At 41.8% G+C, this 13,942-nt stretch overlaps 2 protein-coding genes across 5 annotated transcripts in view; one reads left to right on the top strand and one right to left on the bottom strand.

Moving 5' to 3' along the window:
• Positions 1 to 1,863, bottom strand: part of LOC140467086 (methyltransferase-like protein 27) — a 53,845-nt gene extending 51,982 nt beyond the window's left edge. Inside the window, exon 1 of the mRNA XM_072563145.1 lies at positions 1,800 to 1,863. The gene's annotated coding sequence lies outside the window, so the exon portion shown is untranslated. The remainder of the gene's footprint in view (positions 1 to 1,799) is intronic.
• LOC140467087 (methyltransferase-like protein 27) overlaps positions 1 to 13,942 on the top strand; it is an 80,311-nt gene that overhangs the window by 37,082 nt on the left and 29,287 nt on the right. For 2 of the 4 annotated variants that reach the window (XM_072563149.1, XM_072563146.1), the window contains exons 1-2: positions 13,006 to 13,118; positions 13,393 to 13,508. In XM_072563149.1, the coding sequence (XP_072419250.1) occupies positions 13,395 to 13,508 (114 nt within the window). In that variant the 5' untranslated portion in view covers positions 13,006 to 13,118; positions 13,393 to 13,394. Of the gene's footprint in view, positions 1 to 13,005; positions 13,163 to 13,392; positions 13,509 to 13,942 lie in introns of those variants that run through there. The other 2 variants (XM_072563147.1, XM_072563148.1) reach the window with 2 other exon arrangements.

Here is a 13,942-nt window from a genome sequence, read left to right as displayed (position 1 = left end):
TTCCTGTAGCATTTGTATCCTGGAACATTAAGTTGCCAGTCCTGTCCATCCCTGAGCTATATTTCTGTAATTGCTATGATAACCCAGTCCCATGTTCCTAACCATGCCCTGAGTTCATCTGCCTTCCCTGTTAGGCCCCTTGCATTGAAATAAATGCAGTTTAATTTATCAGTTCCACCTTGTTCTCTGCTTTGTCCCTGCCTGCCCTGACTGTTTGACTCTCTTATCAACTGCATCAGTCTCAGATTGATCTCTTTCCTCACTATCTTCCTGGGTCCTGCTCCCCCCTCCCTCCCCCCTCCCTCCCCACCTTACTAGTTTAAATCCTCCCAAGCAGTTCCAGTAAATTTCCCTGCCAGTATATTAGTTCCCTTCCAATTCAGGTGCAATCCGTCCTTCTTGTACAGGTCACTTCTACTCCAGAAGGGATTCCAATGATCCAAAAATGTGAATCCTTCTCCCATACACCAGCTCCTCAGCCATGCATTCATCTGCTCTATCCTCCTATTCTTGCCCTCACTAGCTCGTAGCACAGGGAGTAATCCAGATATTACTACTCTCGAGGACCTCCTTTTTAAATTCCTGCCTGACTCTCTATATTCTCCCTTTAGAATCTCATCCTTTTCCCTTCCTATGTTGTTGGTTCCAGTGTGGACAATGACCTCCTGCTGGGCCCTCTCCCTTTTGAGAACATTCTGTACCCTCTCTGAGACGTCCTTGATCCTGGCACCAGGAAGGCAACACACCATTCTGACTTTTCGCTGTTGGCCACAATGTCTGTCTGTGCCTCAGACTAGAGAGTCCCCTAACACAATCAATTGCTTGGAACCTGACATACCTCTCATTGTATTAGAGCCAGTCTCATTATCAGAAACTTGGCTGTTCGGGGTTAGATTCCCCTGAGAATCCATCACTCTCTATATTTTCCACAACAGCATACTTATTTGAAATGGGGATATTCTTAGAAGACTTCTGCACTACCTGCCTGTCTCTCCTACCTTTCCTGGAGTTAACCCATTAATGTGACTGTATCTGTGGCTTTTCACCCTTCCTATAACGCCATCCATCACACCTCCTTGCTCTTGTAAATTCCTTATTGCCGCTAACTGTCACTCCAACCAATCCATTCAATCTGACAGGATTTACAACCAACGACATTTATTGCAGATATAATCCTCAGTTACTCGTAAACTCTCCCCAAACTCTCACATCCAACAAGAAGAGCATGTTACTCTACTAAGGGCATTTTTGCTTCTTCTAATCTGCAGACCCAGAAAATAGCACAGTCTTATTCCTCTACAAAACATTGCTCCAGGCTAACTTAATAGTTATGGTTTATATTCTAAGTCTAATCAAGAGACATATTTTAGTAAAACAGATAATCAAGGAAGAACACGCTTTACTCACTACTGCAGACTTACAGCAAGACCACACTTAATACTATTCACTTATCTATTTCTGTGCTGTGACCTCTCCCAAACAAGTACCTCTGAGATCAGTTGTGAATTTCACTGTTTGTTCATTTTCTCAGACGCACTCCAATGCCCAGCAATACACAAATTCACCAGCAAAGGCAGTAACTGCGCGGGTTCACTGCTGTGACAGTTAGCAGTGTGGGTTTCTTTCTCTCTCTCTCTCTCCTGCACAGACCATGTGCTGCCTTTGTCTGTTCCCCACCCTTTTAAAAGTGCCATTGCTTAAACTTTTTTTCTATGACGTTCGAAAACAATGCAACAGCATATAAAACAGTAATTGCTGCTCCTGAAATTCAAGTAAATCAGCCCAAACATGTAAAATACCTCAAAAAAGGAGCAACCTGTTACAGCAAGAAATTGTTTCCGTCCTCCATTTTGGATTACCCAGAATCCTATTCTTCCGTGTTCAAAGGGTTTCTGCCTCTACTAGCCTTACAGACAGTGAGTTCCTGATTCCCACCGCCCTCTGGGTGGAAATGATTTTCCTCTCATCTCCTCTAAAACTCCTGCCCCTTTCCTTAAACCCTGGTCATTGATTTCTTCCACCAAGGGGAAAATTTTCTTCTTGTCTTCCCTATCCATGCCCCTCATAATTTTGTATATCTCAAAAATGTACTTCTTAATCTCTGCTTTGTCCACTCTGTCCAATTTCTCTTCATCACTGAAACTCTCCAGTCCAGGCAGCATCCTGGTAAATCTCCTTTGCACCCACTCCAGTGCTATCACATCCCTCCTATAATGAGAATTGCAGAACTGCATAAAATAGTCTTGCTGTAGCTTAACCAATGTTTTGCATTGTCCCAACACAGCCTCCCTGCTCTTAAACTCTATGACCCAGCTAATAAAGACAAGTCTAAGGCTATCCTCCTCACTGTTTACCACCAACCACTCTATCCACCCACCCGCCACCAGTTTTTGTATCATCTGTGAATTTACTGATCAACTTTAAAACATTCAAGTCATAATTATTTATACAAACCACAAACTGCAAGGACCTCAATACTGACCACATGAGACCCCATTGGACACTGTTCAAGTTGGAAAATCACTCTTCAACCATCACCCTCTACTTCCTGACACTCAGCCCACTGTGGATCCAATTTGCAACATTCCCTCGGATCTCATAGATTCTACACTGTCATGCAGAGTTTATCAAAAGCTTTGTTGATCAAAAATATACCCCTGATCTACACACCTGGTCACCTCTTCTAAAAAAATTCAATCAAGTTGGTCAGACATGACCTCCCCTTAACAAAACCATGCTGACTGAATCCCTGCCTCTCCAAATGCAGATTAATTCTGTCCCTCAGAGTTGCTTTGAATAGTTTCCCTACCACTGAGGTTAAAGTAATCAGCCTGTAATTTCCTGGTTTATCTTCTGCTTTCTTCTTGAATAATGAGGTTTAGCTCCAAGGGGTACAAGTGGAGGAGAAGCAGGAGGAAAGTGAAAGGGGGGCACTGGAAGCACTGAAGCATCTAGATAGATAGCTCCCACCTGGAGAGGTGAGGAGATGGGAGCACTCTGCTAATGTCACTGGGCTGGTAATCCAGAGACTGCAGATAATGCTGTGGGGACATAGGTTCAAATGACATCATGGCAGCTGACAGAACTTCCATTCAATTAATGAATCGGAAACATAAAGCTAGTCTCAGGGATGGTGATCATTAAACCACCATTGATTGTTGTAAAAACCTATCCCATTCACTAATATCCTTTAAGGAATGAAATCTGCTTCCTAGTCTGGCCTAAATGTAACTCACAATTAAATATAACTTACAGTAATATGCTTGGCTCTTAAGTGCTCTCTGAAATGGCCTGGCAAGCCATTCAGTTCATGGGCAATGAGTGATGGACAAGAAACATTGGTCTTGTCAGTGACATCCACATGCCCTACAAGAAGAAAGGAAATAAGAACCTGGGAGCATCACGTTGTCATTTAACTCCAAACTGCTTTGGAGGCGTATTCTGTCCTATCAAGCATTATAGTACTGTTGCCTCACATCTCCCTTCCAGAATAGAAGATCCACCAAGAAGATTTCACTCAATCGCTTCAAATCTTTCCCCATGAAGAGCAATGATGTTCCCACAAAGCACAGTGCTTGTCCTGTGACACCATGGTTTATAAAGGCCTTGCTCCAGGCTGCACAGTTCAGCAGTTTGGGAAGCATGGCTAACAGGTAATTGCAAGGTCAGTGCTGGTGGGAGGCAGGATTTGACAACGCCGCCCTCAGGAAAGAAATCATGATTCCCATGTCACCACTTTGGGATGTCTGCTCAGCAGTCCACAGATGACTGGAGGTCTGACTTCTGGGTGGCATAGGAACTTTGCAAGTCATTTTGAACTGAGGAGCCCAGAGAGACATGGTGCTCACACTATGGTCTCCTTTACATTGGTGAGACCAAACACAGACTGGGTGATCACTGTGTGAAACACCTCCACTCTGTTTAGAGAAAGGACCCCAACCTTCCAGTTGCTTGTCATTTAAATAACCATTTTCTCTGATGCTGTTTTCCATCCTGGGCCTGTTGTAGTATTCTAACAAAGAGCAATGCAAGCCTGAGAAATAGCACTCCCTTTAGTTCTGAAGTAAAGTGACTAGATTGGAAACAATACCTCTGACTGAAGCTTAATTTCTTTTGGTTATGAGCCAGTTTCGTCAAGATGAAATTTGGTGCCCCACTTTTTGGGCAGGGCCCTCAAATTCTGGTGCACAGGCAGGACATCTTCTTTCCCCAGGACTTGCAGTGGAGGCCATATGACTAGGCCATGCCAGGCTGGTCTGAGGTTGCTTGCTGGGCAGCGCAGTCACAGCTGTCTGGAGGAATCCAAACATTGCAGGAAGACAATCTTCTCCAATCCACCACCATAAGTGCCACCATCTTCTCTCTGCCAACTAATTAAGGTTTACTGCAAGTCTCTTAAGCAGGACATGAGCAAGAGAGAAATAACTTGATAATGTTTTCATTGTCAGGTCATAGTTACTGTAAGAGATTTTAGAGCTATGGGATGGCAGGTCAGAGGGGCCAAGTGGAGTATTTGTGAAGTCTTGGACATAATTCACATTGTAACCAAACACATCAGCAGCGCATGTTACCAGCTACACAAGCTTCAGATCTAGACAGCTAGACCCATTGTCATGCAATTACAAGGCAGAGGACTACATGGATAGTACACATAGGGAGGTGGTCATACACAAGTTAAGAGCGCACAGACAGAGAGAGAATAGGTGACTACCAGACAGTCTAACAAAACCGGGCAGGTCTGTAGGTCTACGTCTATGATGACTGGTTATTGGTGTTCCTTTCTGGAAACAGGTGAAGGTAATGTTTCATTAAGGGAATGCAGCCAGGCCCAAGCCCATGGCATAATGGGTGACGCAGCTGTACAAAGGAGAAGGAAGAAGGATGGATAGGTAATCATTTTACAGGACTTCATATAGTTGATTTGATGACAGAAAGATGAGCAAGCTAAAGCTAAGGTCAAAGTTTGTTAAAAGCAAAAGACAAGGTTTTTTTTCCAGGGAGACACAAGCAAGTTTAAATAAACAATTATGGCTTAAGAAATAAGAAGTGACAAGGGAAAGAAGTCTCCGGTTGGGGTCATCTATAGGTTTCCTATTGGTAGTTGTTTCGTAGGGCTAATTATATACCAGAAAATAGTGGGGCTTGTAAGATAAGTGCAATAATAATCATTCCTCCAGAAATACTCATGAGAGATTTTAATATTCATACAGACTGGATTGAACAAATTGGCAAGCGTAACTTCAAGGAAAAGTTTGTTGCATATTAAAAATTCTTTATTGGACTAATATGTTGAGAAAGCAACCAGGAAACAGGTATTCTGGATTTGGTATTCTGTAAAGAATTGGGATTAATTAGGGATCTCAAAGGACGTGATACTTTAGGGAAAAACAATCATAGCAGGTTGGAATTTCAAACTTAGTTGGGAGGATGAGCAAACTGAAATTCCACAACAGAGTTCTCGAGTTAAACATAAGTAATCACATGGCATCAGGACAGATTTGGTCCTAGTGGACTCGGCAGAAAGGCCAAAAGGGTGGATAGTGGATAAACAATGGAAGACATTTAAGGAGGTATTCAATTCCTCCCAAATAAAATATGTTCCAGAGAAGAAGAAAGAATATAAGGCGGTTTATGAGGGGGAGGTATCCATGGCTCAGGAAGAAGTTAAAGATAACACAAGGGCAAAAACTAAGGTGCATCATATTGCAGACTAGAGAATTGGGAACTTTTTAAAGACCAAAAAAGTGTTACTAAATAAAAGTAATAAAAATAACAAAGGTTACTGAGTTTTGAGAAGATTTGGAGCTCAGGTTGAGGTTCTGGATGTAGGTTTGCTCGCTGAGCTGGAAGGTTCTTTTTCAGATATTTCGTCACCATACTAGGTAACTTGACGAGAAATTTACAAATGGATATGGAAAAGTTAAATGAATAGGCCAAGATTTAACAGCTGAAGTTTAAGGTGGATTATGTTATCTATTTTGATTGGAGGAATAGAAAGGCATTTATTATCTAATGTCTTTAGAGAAACATCAGAGTGCTTCAGTGCAGAGGGATCTGGGTGTCCTTGTGCATGGTTCGCAGTAAACTAGTCTGCAGGTGCAGCAAGTAATAAGGAAGGCAAATGGAATTCTGGCATTTATTACTAAGGGAATAGAGTATCAAAGTAGGGTATACACCTACAACTGTACTAGGCATTATTCTGACCAAACCTGGAATATTGCATAAGGTTTTGGTCCCCTTAGGTGAAGATGTAATTGTGTTGAAGGAAGTTCACTCAATTGATTCCAGAGGTGAGGGGCATGTCTCCTGGAGAGTCATGGTGCAGTTTAGGCATATACTCTCTTGAGTTCAGGAGACTAAGAGGAGATCTAATTAAAGTATATAAATTGTGAAAAGAGATTGACAAAGCAGATGTAGAGAGGATGTTTCCCCTTGTGGGGTAATCTAAAATGAGAGGTCATAGTTTCGGGATAAGCAGTAGCAGATTTAAAACAGAGATGGTGAGACACTACTTTGTGAATCAGTGGAATTCATTATCCTAGTGTGTGATGGACGCCAGGAGGTTGAGGAGGAGTTAGACAGATATTTAATTAGAAATGGGTTGAAAGGTTACAGTGAACAGGCAGTAAAATGGAGTGGAGGCTGTGATGTGATCAGCCATGATCATGTCAATTGACAGAACAGACTTAAGGGGCTGAAAAGCCTTCTCCTGCTCTTAGTTTTTGTGTTCTTAAATAATTAACGAAACAGGCAGTGGTAAATGACATGTTTGTGATGTTTGCCATCAGCTAAACTGATCGTTTGCTGGAGACTGGATAGTGTCAGAGTTTGAAAACACTGACAGCTTGTAAGGAAAGGATATAAAGAAAGCTTGCCTCACAGCATAGTTAGTTAGCTCAGGAATAGGAGTCATCTGATCAATAGCTGCACGTTGGGACACAACTGCCTGGTCACCTATTCTGGTGTGACCTTCGGTCAAGTCGATGTACATGGGTAAACGCGTGATTGTAAGCATTGTATGGATAAGATTTTCTGCAATTTTCTTGCAGTGTATTTTGCTTTAATTAAGAACATTGTGCATATCCTGTTGTTAGAATTGTTTTGGATTATTGATATCCAGAGTAAAACCAATGACCAGCATAAGTGTAAAGAAAAAGCCTACATTAGTATTAGGGAAAATGCTAGAGTCTGTTATAAAAGACATGGTATCAGAACATTTAAAAATCAACTGGGGTTTCTTGACGATGCAACTAGTAAAGTAGATAAAGCAGAACTAGTGGACAAGGTGTTTTTGGATTTTTCAGAAGGCTTCTGATAAATTTATTTTATTCATTTGGAGGATGAGGGCGTCATTGGCTAGGCCAGCATTTATTGCCTACTCCCAATTACCCAGAGGGCAGTTAAGAGTCAACCACATTGCTGTGGGTCTGCAGTCACATGTAGGCCAGTTTCCATTCCTAAAGGAAATGAATGAACCAGATGGGTTTTTCCCTAACAATCGTCAATGGATCATGGTCACGATTAGACTGTTAATTCCAGGTTTCTTTTATTGATTTCAAATTTCACCATCTGCCTTGACAGGATTAGAACCTGAGATGGATGAGATATTAAACAAATATTTTGTGTCAGTATTTACTGTGGAAAAGGACATGAAAGCCAGGAAATTTGGGGAAATAAATAGTGATGTCCTGAAAAGAGCTCATATCACAGAAGAGGAGGTGCTGGAGGTATTAAAATGTATAAAGGTAGATAAAGCTAGAGAAGACTTCACTGGGTCCCTTGCTGAGATATTTGTATCATCGAGAGCCACAGGTGAGGGCTGGAAGACTGGATGTGGGTGAATGTGGTGCTATTGTTTAAGAAAGGCTACAAGGAGAAGCCAGGGAACTATGGACTGTTGAGCCTTATGAAAGTAGTGGGTAAGTTGTTAGAGGGGATTCTGAAGGACAGGATTTACATTTGGAAAAACAAGGGCTGATTATGGATAGTCAATGTGGCTTTGTGCTTGGGAAATCATGTCTCATTCACTTGATTAAGTCTTTTCAAGAAGTGACAAAGAAGATTGATACAGGCAGAATAGTAGACACTATCTATATGTACTGCAACAAAGGATTTGACAAGATTCTGCATGGTAGACTGGTTAGTATAGTTAGTCCACCATGGGATCCAAGGTGGAGTTTGACCAAATGGATCCAAAATTGGCTTGAAGGTAGAGATAGAGGGTAGTATTAGAGGATTGCTATTCAGACTGGGGGTCTGTGACCAGTGGTGTGCCATGTGGGTCCACTGATTTTTGTCATTTATATAAATGATTTGGATGTGAAAATAGAAGGTATAGTTAGTGAGTTTGCTGATGACACCAAAATAGGTGGTATAGTTGTCAGTGAAGATGATTATCTCAGAGTACAATCAGACTTCAATCAGATGGGCTAATGGACAAAGGAGTGGCAGATGGAGTTTAATTTACATAAATGTCAGGTATTGCATTTTGGTAAAGCAAACCAGAGCAAAACTTACCAAGGGGTGCAGGTTCATAGTTCCTTAAAAGTGGTGTTGCAGGTAGACAGGCTGGTGAAGAAGGCAATGGCATTCTTACCTTCATTGGTCAGAATAATGAGTACAGGAGTTGGGATGTAATGTAGTGGTTGTTCAGGATATTGGTGGCCACTTTTAGAATACTGCATACAATTCTGGTTGCTCTTCTATAGGAAGGATATTGTTAAATTTGAGAGGGTGAAGTAAAGATTTACAAGGATATTGCTGAGACAGGAAGCTTTAGGTTATAGGGAGAGGCTGAGTAGGTTGGGTCTATTTTCCCTAAAGTGTCAGAGGCTGAAGTCTAACCTTTTGAAGCTTATAAAATCATTACAAAGGTGTATGAATAGGGTGAATAGCCAAGGTATTTTTCCGAGCATGATGGAGTCCAAAACTCAAGGGAACAGGTTTAAAGTGAGAGGGGAAATTTTTAAAAAGGGCTTGAAGGGTAACTTTTTCTTGCAGAGGATGGTGCATGAATGGAACAAGCTACCCAGAGGAAGGAGTGGTGACGGGTGCAATTACAACATTTAAAAGGCATCTGGATGGTATATGAGGAGGAAAGATTGAGAAGGATATGGACTAAAGGCTGGCAAATGGGACTAGGCCAGATTGAGATCTGATCAGCATGGATGTGTTGGACTGAAGGGCCTTTTTCTGTGGTGTATGACTGTTTGACTCTAAGCGCAAGGTGCTATGTTCCAGATGTGATTCAACTGGTCAAGCTATAAGGCTTTAAGCAAAACACGCTTTATTCTTACACCACAGTTAACATGCAACTAAAAAAGAAAAGAATTTGCACAACTTTAACTCTCTCAAAATACTTAACAAAATCATATATTATTTAACAACTACTCAACAACTGTTGTAATATAGCAGTATCCTAGAAATAACCCTTGGCAAAGACAAATTCAGCACAGTAGATATCTATCGCTGTCAAGCCCAGGAGATGGAACACCATCAGAATGAACCTGGTAGCAGAGAGAGAACTGAAACTTCTGCAGCAGCACAGAGAGAGCTGCATCTAGCAATGGCAACTCCAAAAAAGCCCAACTTCAACAAGTGAAAGCAAAACTCAAACTCTGGATCTGTGTGAGCATGACAACACTTTTGCTTCTTCTGTCTAATTTTTTTTTAAAAATTGCCAGAGCTATTTACTCTGCTTTCCATGGAGCAAACACCTCATCACCAGGTTGACAACACTCTTCTTGAAGAGAAACAGGAAAGAACAAATGTCTCTGAAAGGCACATATCACCCCAATAGGCTGGGATTAATCTAGTGACTGAAACAAGGTCAGCCAAGTGGACTGCATAGAATATGAGTTCCTTGATTGGGGCTGTTAACCTGGTCCAATCAGTGATCCCTGACTGGCAAATAGGAACAGGAATGTCCGACATCCTGTTCACTCTGAGAGCTGGCTCTGAGGCAGCTGGATCACTGTCAAGGCCTCTCCATGTGTAAATAAAGGGTGACTTGGTGATGGCATACCTGCCTCTGTGGAGGTATTTCAGTGGCGATGAGAGAAAAGCACGCTCCTGAAGAAATTTGGCCTCAACAGTTATCTTTCAGTTGAGGGTTAGCAACTCTGGCATCATGCCATTACTTGGAAAGCTTGTCTTTTTCAATCCTGCTGCTGAAGGCTGGGCCCACTCTGTGGAAAAATATGCATGACCTTTTCTGGGCAAATGACATTGGAGCAGAAGCGAAGCAATGAATAGCTCTTCTGAGAGCTTGTGGACCCACAGCTTTTTTCAGTTATTAGGAGCCTAAATATTCCTTTTAATTAAGGAATATTATCATACAAGCCTCCTCTAATTCTGAGACATGATCAGTTTTACTCAGCAATTCCAGAACCAGGGGAATCTGCATAGGGACCTATTACCTTTACCCCTTCTTCCATCCACCTATTGCAGTCCCAGGTACCTTCTCCCCAGCCTCATCCCCTCCCATTTATCTCTCCGATCCTGAGGCTTCTAGCCTCATTCCTGATGAAGGGCTCCTGCCTGAAACATCAATTTTCCTGCTCCTGGGATGCTGCATGACCTGCTGTGCATTTCCAGCACCACTCTAATCTTGATCATATTTGGAGTCAGGGAGCTTCACAGTGACTCAGTGGTTAGCACTGCTGCCTCACAGCGCCAGGGACCCGAGTTTGATTCCAGCCCAGGCGAGTGTCTGTGTGTAGTTTATCCTCCCCGTGTCTGCATGGGTTTCCTCCGGGTGCCCCAGTTTCCTCCCACAGTCCAAAAGATGTGCAGGTCAGGTGAATTGGCCATGGCAAATTGCCCATAGTGCTAAGTGCATTAGTCAGGGGGAAATATAGGGAAATGAGTCTGGGTGGGTTACTCTTCAGAAGGTCGGTGTGGACTTGTTGGGCCGAAGCTCCTGTTTACACACTATAGGGAATCCAATCTAATCTAATCAAAATTCTTTTATGCATATATATTTGTAATAATAATGGACAACAAACCCCCGCTGGATCCATTTAAACAGGACAAGGCAGTACTTCCCATAGCTTCAGGACAAATTCAGCGGTGGGCTGTAACATTAAATACATAAAATTACACATTGGAAAATCATTCAGGTGTCTAAGTAGTAAATAGGGAAGTATTGAGCCACCTCCCAGTGGTAGATACACCACTGATGGTAGCGCCACAGGAAAGTCCGAAAGGTTTTTTAAATTTTCTGGACACGCCTCAAGTCGCAGCTGACAATATCAGATTTTGAACGTGGAAAGATCTGGTCCTGGCAAAACTGAAACAACTGGTGGTGATGGGGGAAACGAAAGGGCCATCACAACCATTTCTGGACCCAGTGACACCAGATAACAGTCAAAGACGGCATGTTACAATGGTCTCCTCAGTCTAGGGGCCAAAAAAGAACAAGAAGCAGGAGGGTCAGACATCCTGTTCACTCTGAGAACCGGCTCTGAGGGAGCTGGATCAGTTCAAGGACTTTCCACGTGTAAATCAAGGGTGACTTGGTGACAGAATACCAGCCTCTGTGGAGTTATTTTAGTTTATGTGAGCATTGATCAAGAATTGGTTTGTAGACAGGAAATGGAGGGGAATAGATTGGACTTTTTATAAATGGCAAGTCATGACTATTGGAAGGATCAGTGCTTGGCTCCTATCTATTAATTAGATCGAGAAAAGTCTGAGATGAAGGAACCAAATGCAACATTTCCAAGTTTGCTGGCAACGCTAAACTAGTGGAGATTGTGAGTTGTGAGAATGATGCAAGGAGATTTCAAGGTGATTTAGACAAGTTGAGTGCGTGGGCAAACACATGGCAATAAAAACACTACAATGTAGGTAAAAGCCAGGCTTTATAATTCAGGGGGGAAAAGCAGAAAAACATTATTTAAATGGTGATATATTAGGAAATGTGGATGTACATATGGATTTGGTGTCCTTGTACACCAATCAAAGTGAATAGATGCAGCAAACAACTAGGAAGACAAATGGCCTTCATTGGAAGAGGACTGAATTCACAAATAAAGGTATTTTACTGCAATTGTATCCGGCATTGCTGAGACTGCACCTGGAGTATTATGTGCAACTTTGGTCACCCTACGTAAGAAAGGATACATTTGTTATAGTGAGAGTGCAGAGGAGGTTTACTGAGTTGATACCAAGTTGCTGGACTGCTGCATGAGGAGAGATTGTTGTGACTGACCCTGTATTCACTAGAGTTTAGAAGGTTGAGAGAGGATCTGACTGAAATATATAAAACTCTAACAAGGGTGCTCAGTTTCGATAGAAGGAAGGTGTTTTCCGTGTGTGGGGAGTCTAGTACAAGGAGATGCATTCGCAGGATATGGGAAAAGCCATTAAGGATTGAGATGAGGAAATATTTCTTCGCTCAAAGGGTAGTGAACTTGTAGAATTCTCTATCCCAGAAGGCTCTGGAGGCCAAATCACTGAATATATTCAAAAAAGAGATGGATTTTTTTTAAGATTTTGAACTTTTTTTAGACTTGACCCACGACCAGATTGAATGTGGGAGCAGACTTGAAAAGCCGGCTCACACACCTACTTTTTGTTTCTATGTTTAACCAGGCAGACTTTCAGTTATATCCCTGTGGGGATTACACCACTGGGCAGTGAATTGTGTCACTGTCTCTCTGAATTGGCTTGCTAACACCAAAAGGATGTTTCCCGGAGTTTTAATCACATAAGCTCCACTGTTATTCAAGTAACTATTTAGTCAGTTTCCAATGTTTATGTGCTAAAAAAATATAAATATTGAAAAAAAAATTTAAAATACTTTTACTTTATTTCATTTGATTAAAGTTTCCTGTTAAATTGCAAATAGTAATGACTTGGGGATCCATTTTTAATACTTTTAGACTGTTGACAACTCTACTGAAACTCCAATTTCCCAATTTGTTTGCTGAACAAGTTGATCTGGACACATATGCTGGATATCTCTGCCTAGCCTTCCTTCACATTAATCGGTTACTCATCAACGGATTCAGTTCCAGATCGCATAATATGCCTTTGGAGTATGAAAACTCAACAGTCAGTCATCACCTTCCGAAGACGTGTGCCATTGTTTCTTTGTTGAGAGACTGTGTGAGGTGTGTATGGGTTTACACTGAGGTTGTATAAATATAAAGAGCAGGTGAGACATTTCTGATCACAGCAGCGTGACCATTTCACTTTGTTTGGTTACATTTAAATTTTAAAGCAATATCTGACGATGGGACAGTGCACAATTTGTACCTTGAGTGAATGGACTTATACCATTTCAATTTCTGTGTTTGTACCCTCTCTCACTTCAAACCCTTCGATTTAGAATAAAGGAACTTATCCAAAATATTTTGCTGTAACACCTCATGTCCTTTTCTCCAGAGATGGAAAAGCCTGGAATTGATGTGGTCAATGCACGTCTCCTCACTTTATACAGCAACATGGAAACAAAAGAAAAAGTTAATTTTTATGACTCTTGGGCTCAGGACTACGAGCAGGTAAACTGTTTCATTTTATTGTTCATACAACTGACCCGAGTGGAAGAATTTCCCCACTACAGTAGCGCCTCGACATACGAACGTCCCTGTTCATGAACAAATCGGTTTACGAACAGGATTGTACATAAAATTTTGCTTCAACATACGCACGAAATTCAAAGTACGAACAAAGGTACAAACGCAAAAAGCCCGTGTACGACCACATGGTTTCATTGTCCTGCTTTGCTACGTGCTTGTTAAACGCAAAAGCTCTCAGGCCCCACGTGATCTCATTCAGTTCGTCTTTGGCGTGTGCGCTGTGAACAGCGTTCGTTGCTATGTCCAAGCATTCTTATGCTATCCGAACAATGGGAAAAATTGATTCAGTTTGCGAACTTTTCGGTTCACGAACCGGGTCCCGGAACGGATTAAGTTCGTAAGTCGAGGCGCGACTG

Source organism: Chiloscyllium punctatum, chromosome 45 (assembly GCF_047496795.1).
Source record: "Chiloscyllium punctatum isolate Juve2018m chromosome 45, sChiPun1.3, whole genome shotgun sequence".
NCBI classification, from domain to species: Eukaryota; Metazoa; Chordata; class Chondrichthyes; order Orectolobiformes; family Hemiscylliidae; genus Chiloscyllium; species Chiloscyllium punctatum.
The sequence above is the reverse complement of the archived record's forward strand: the minus strand, read 5'-3'. Positions and strand labels throughout refer to the sequence as shown.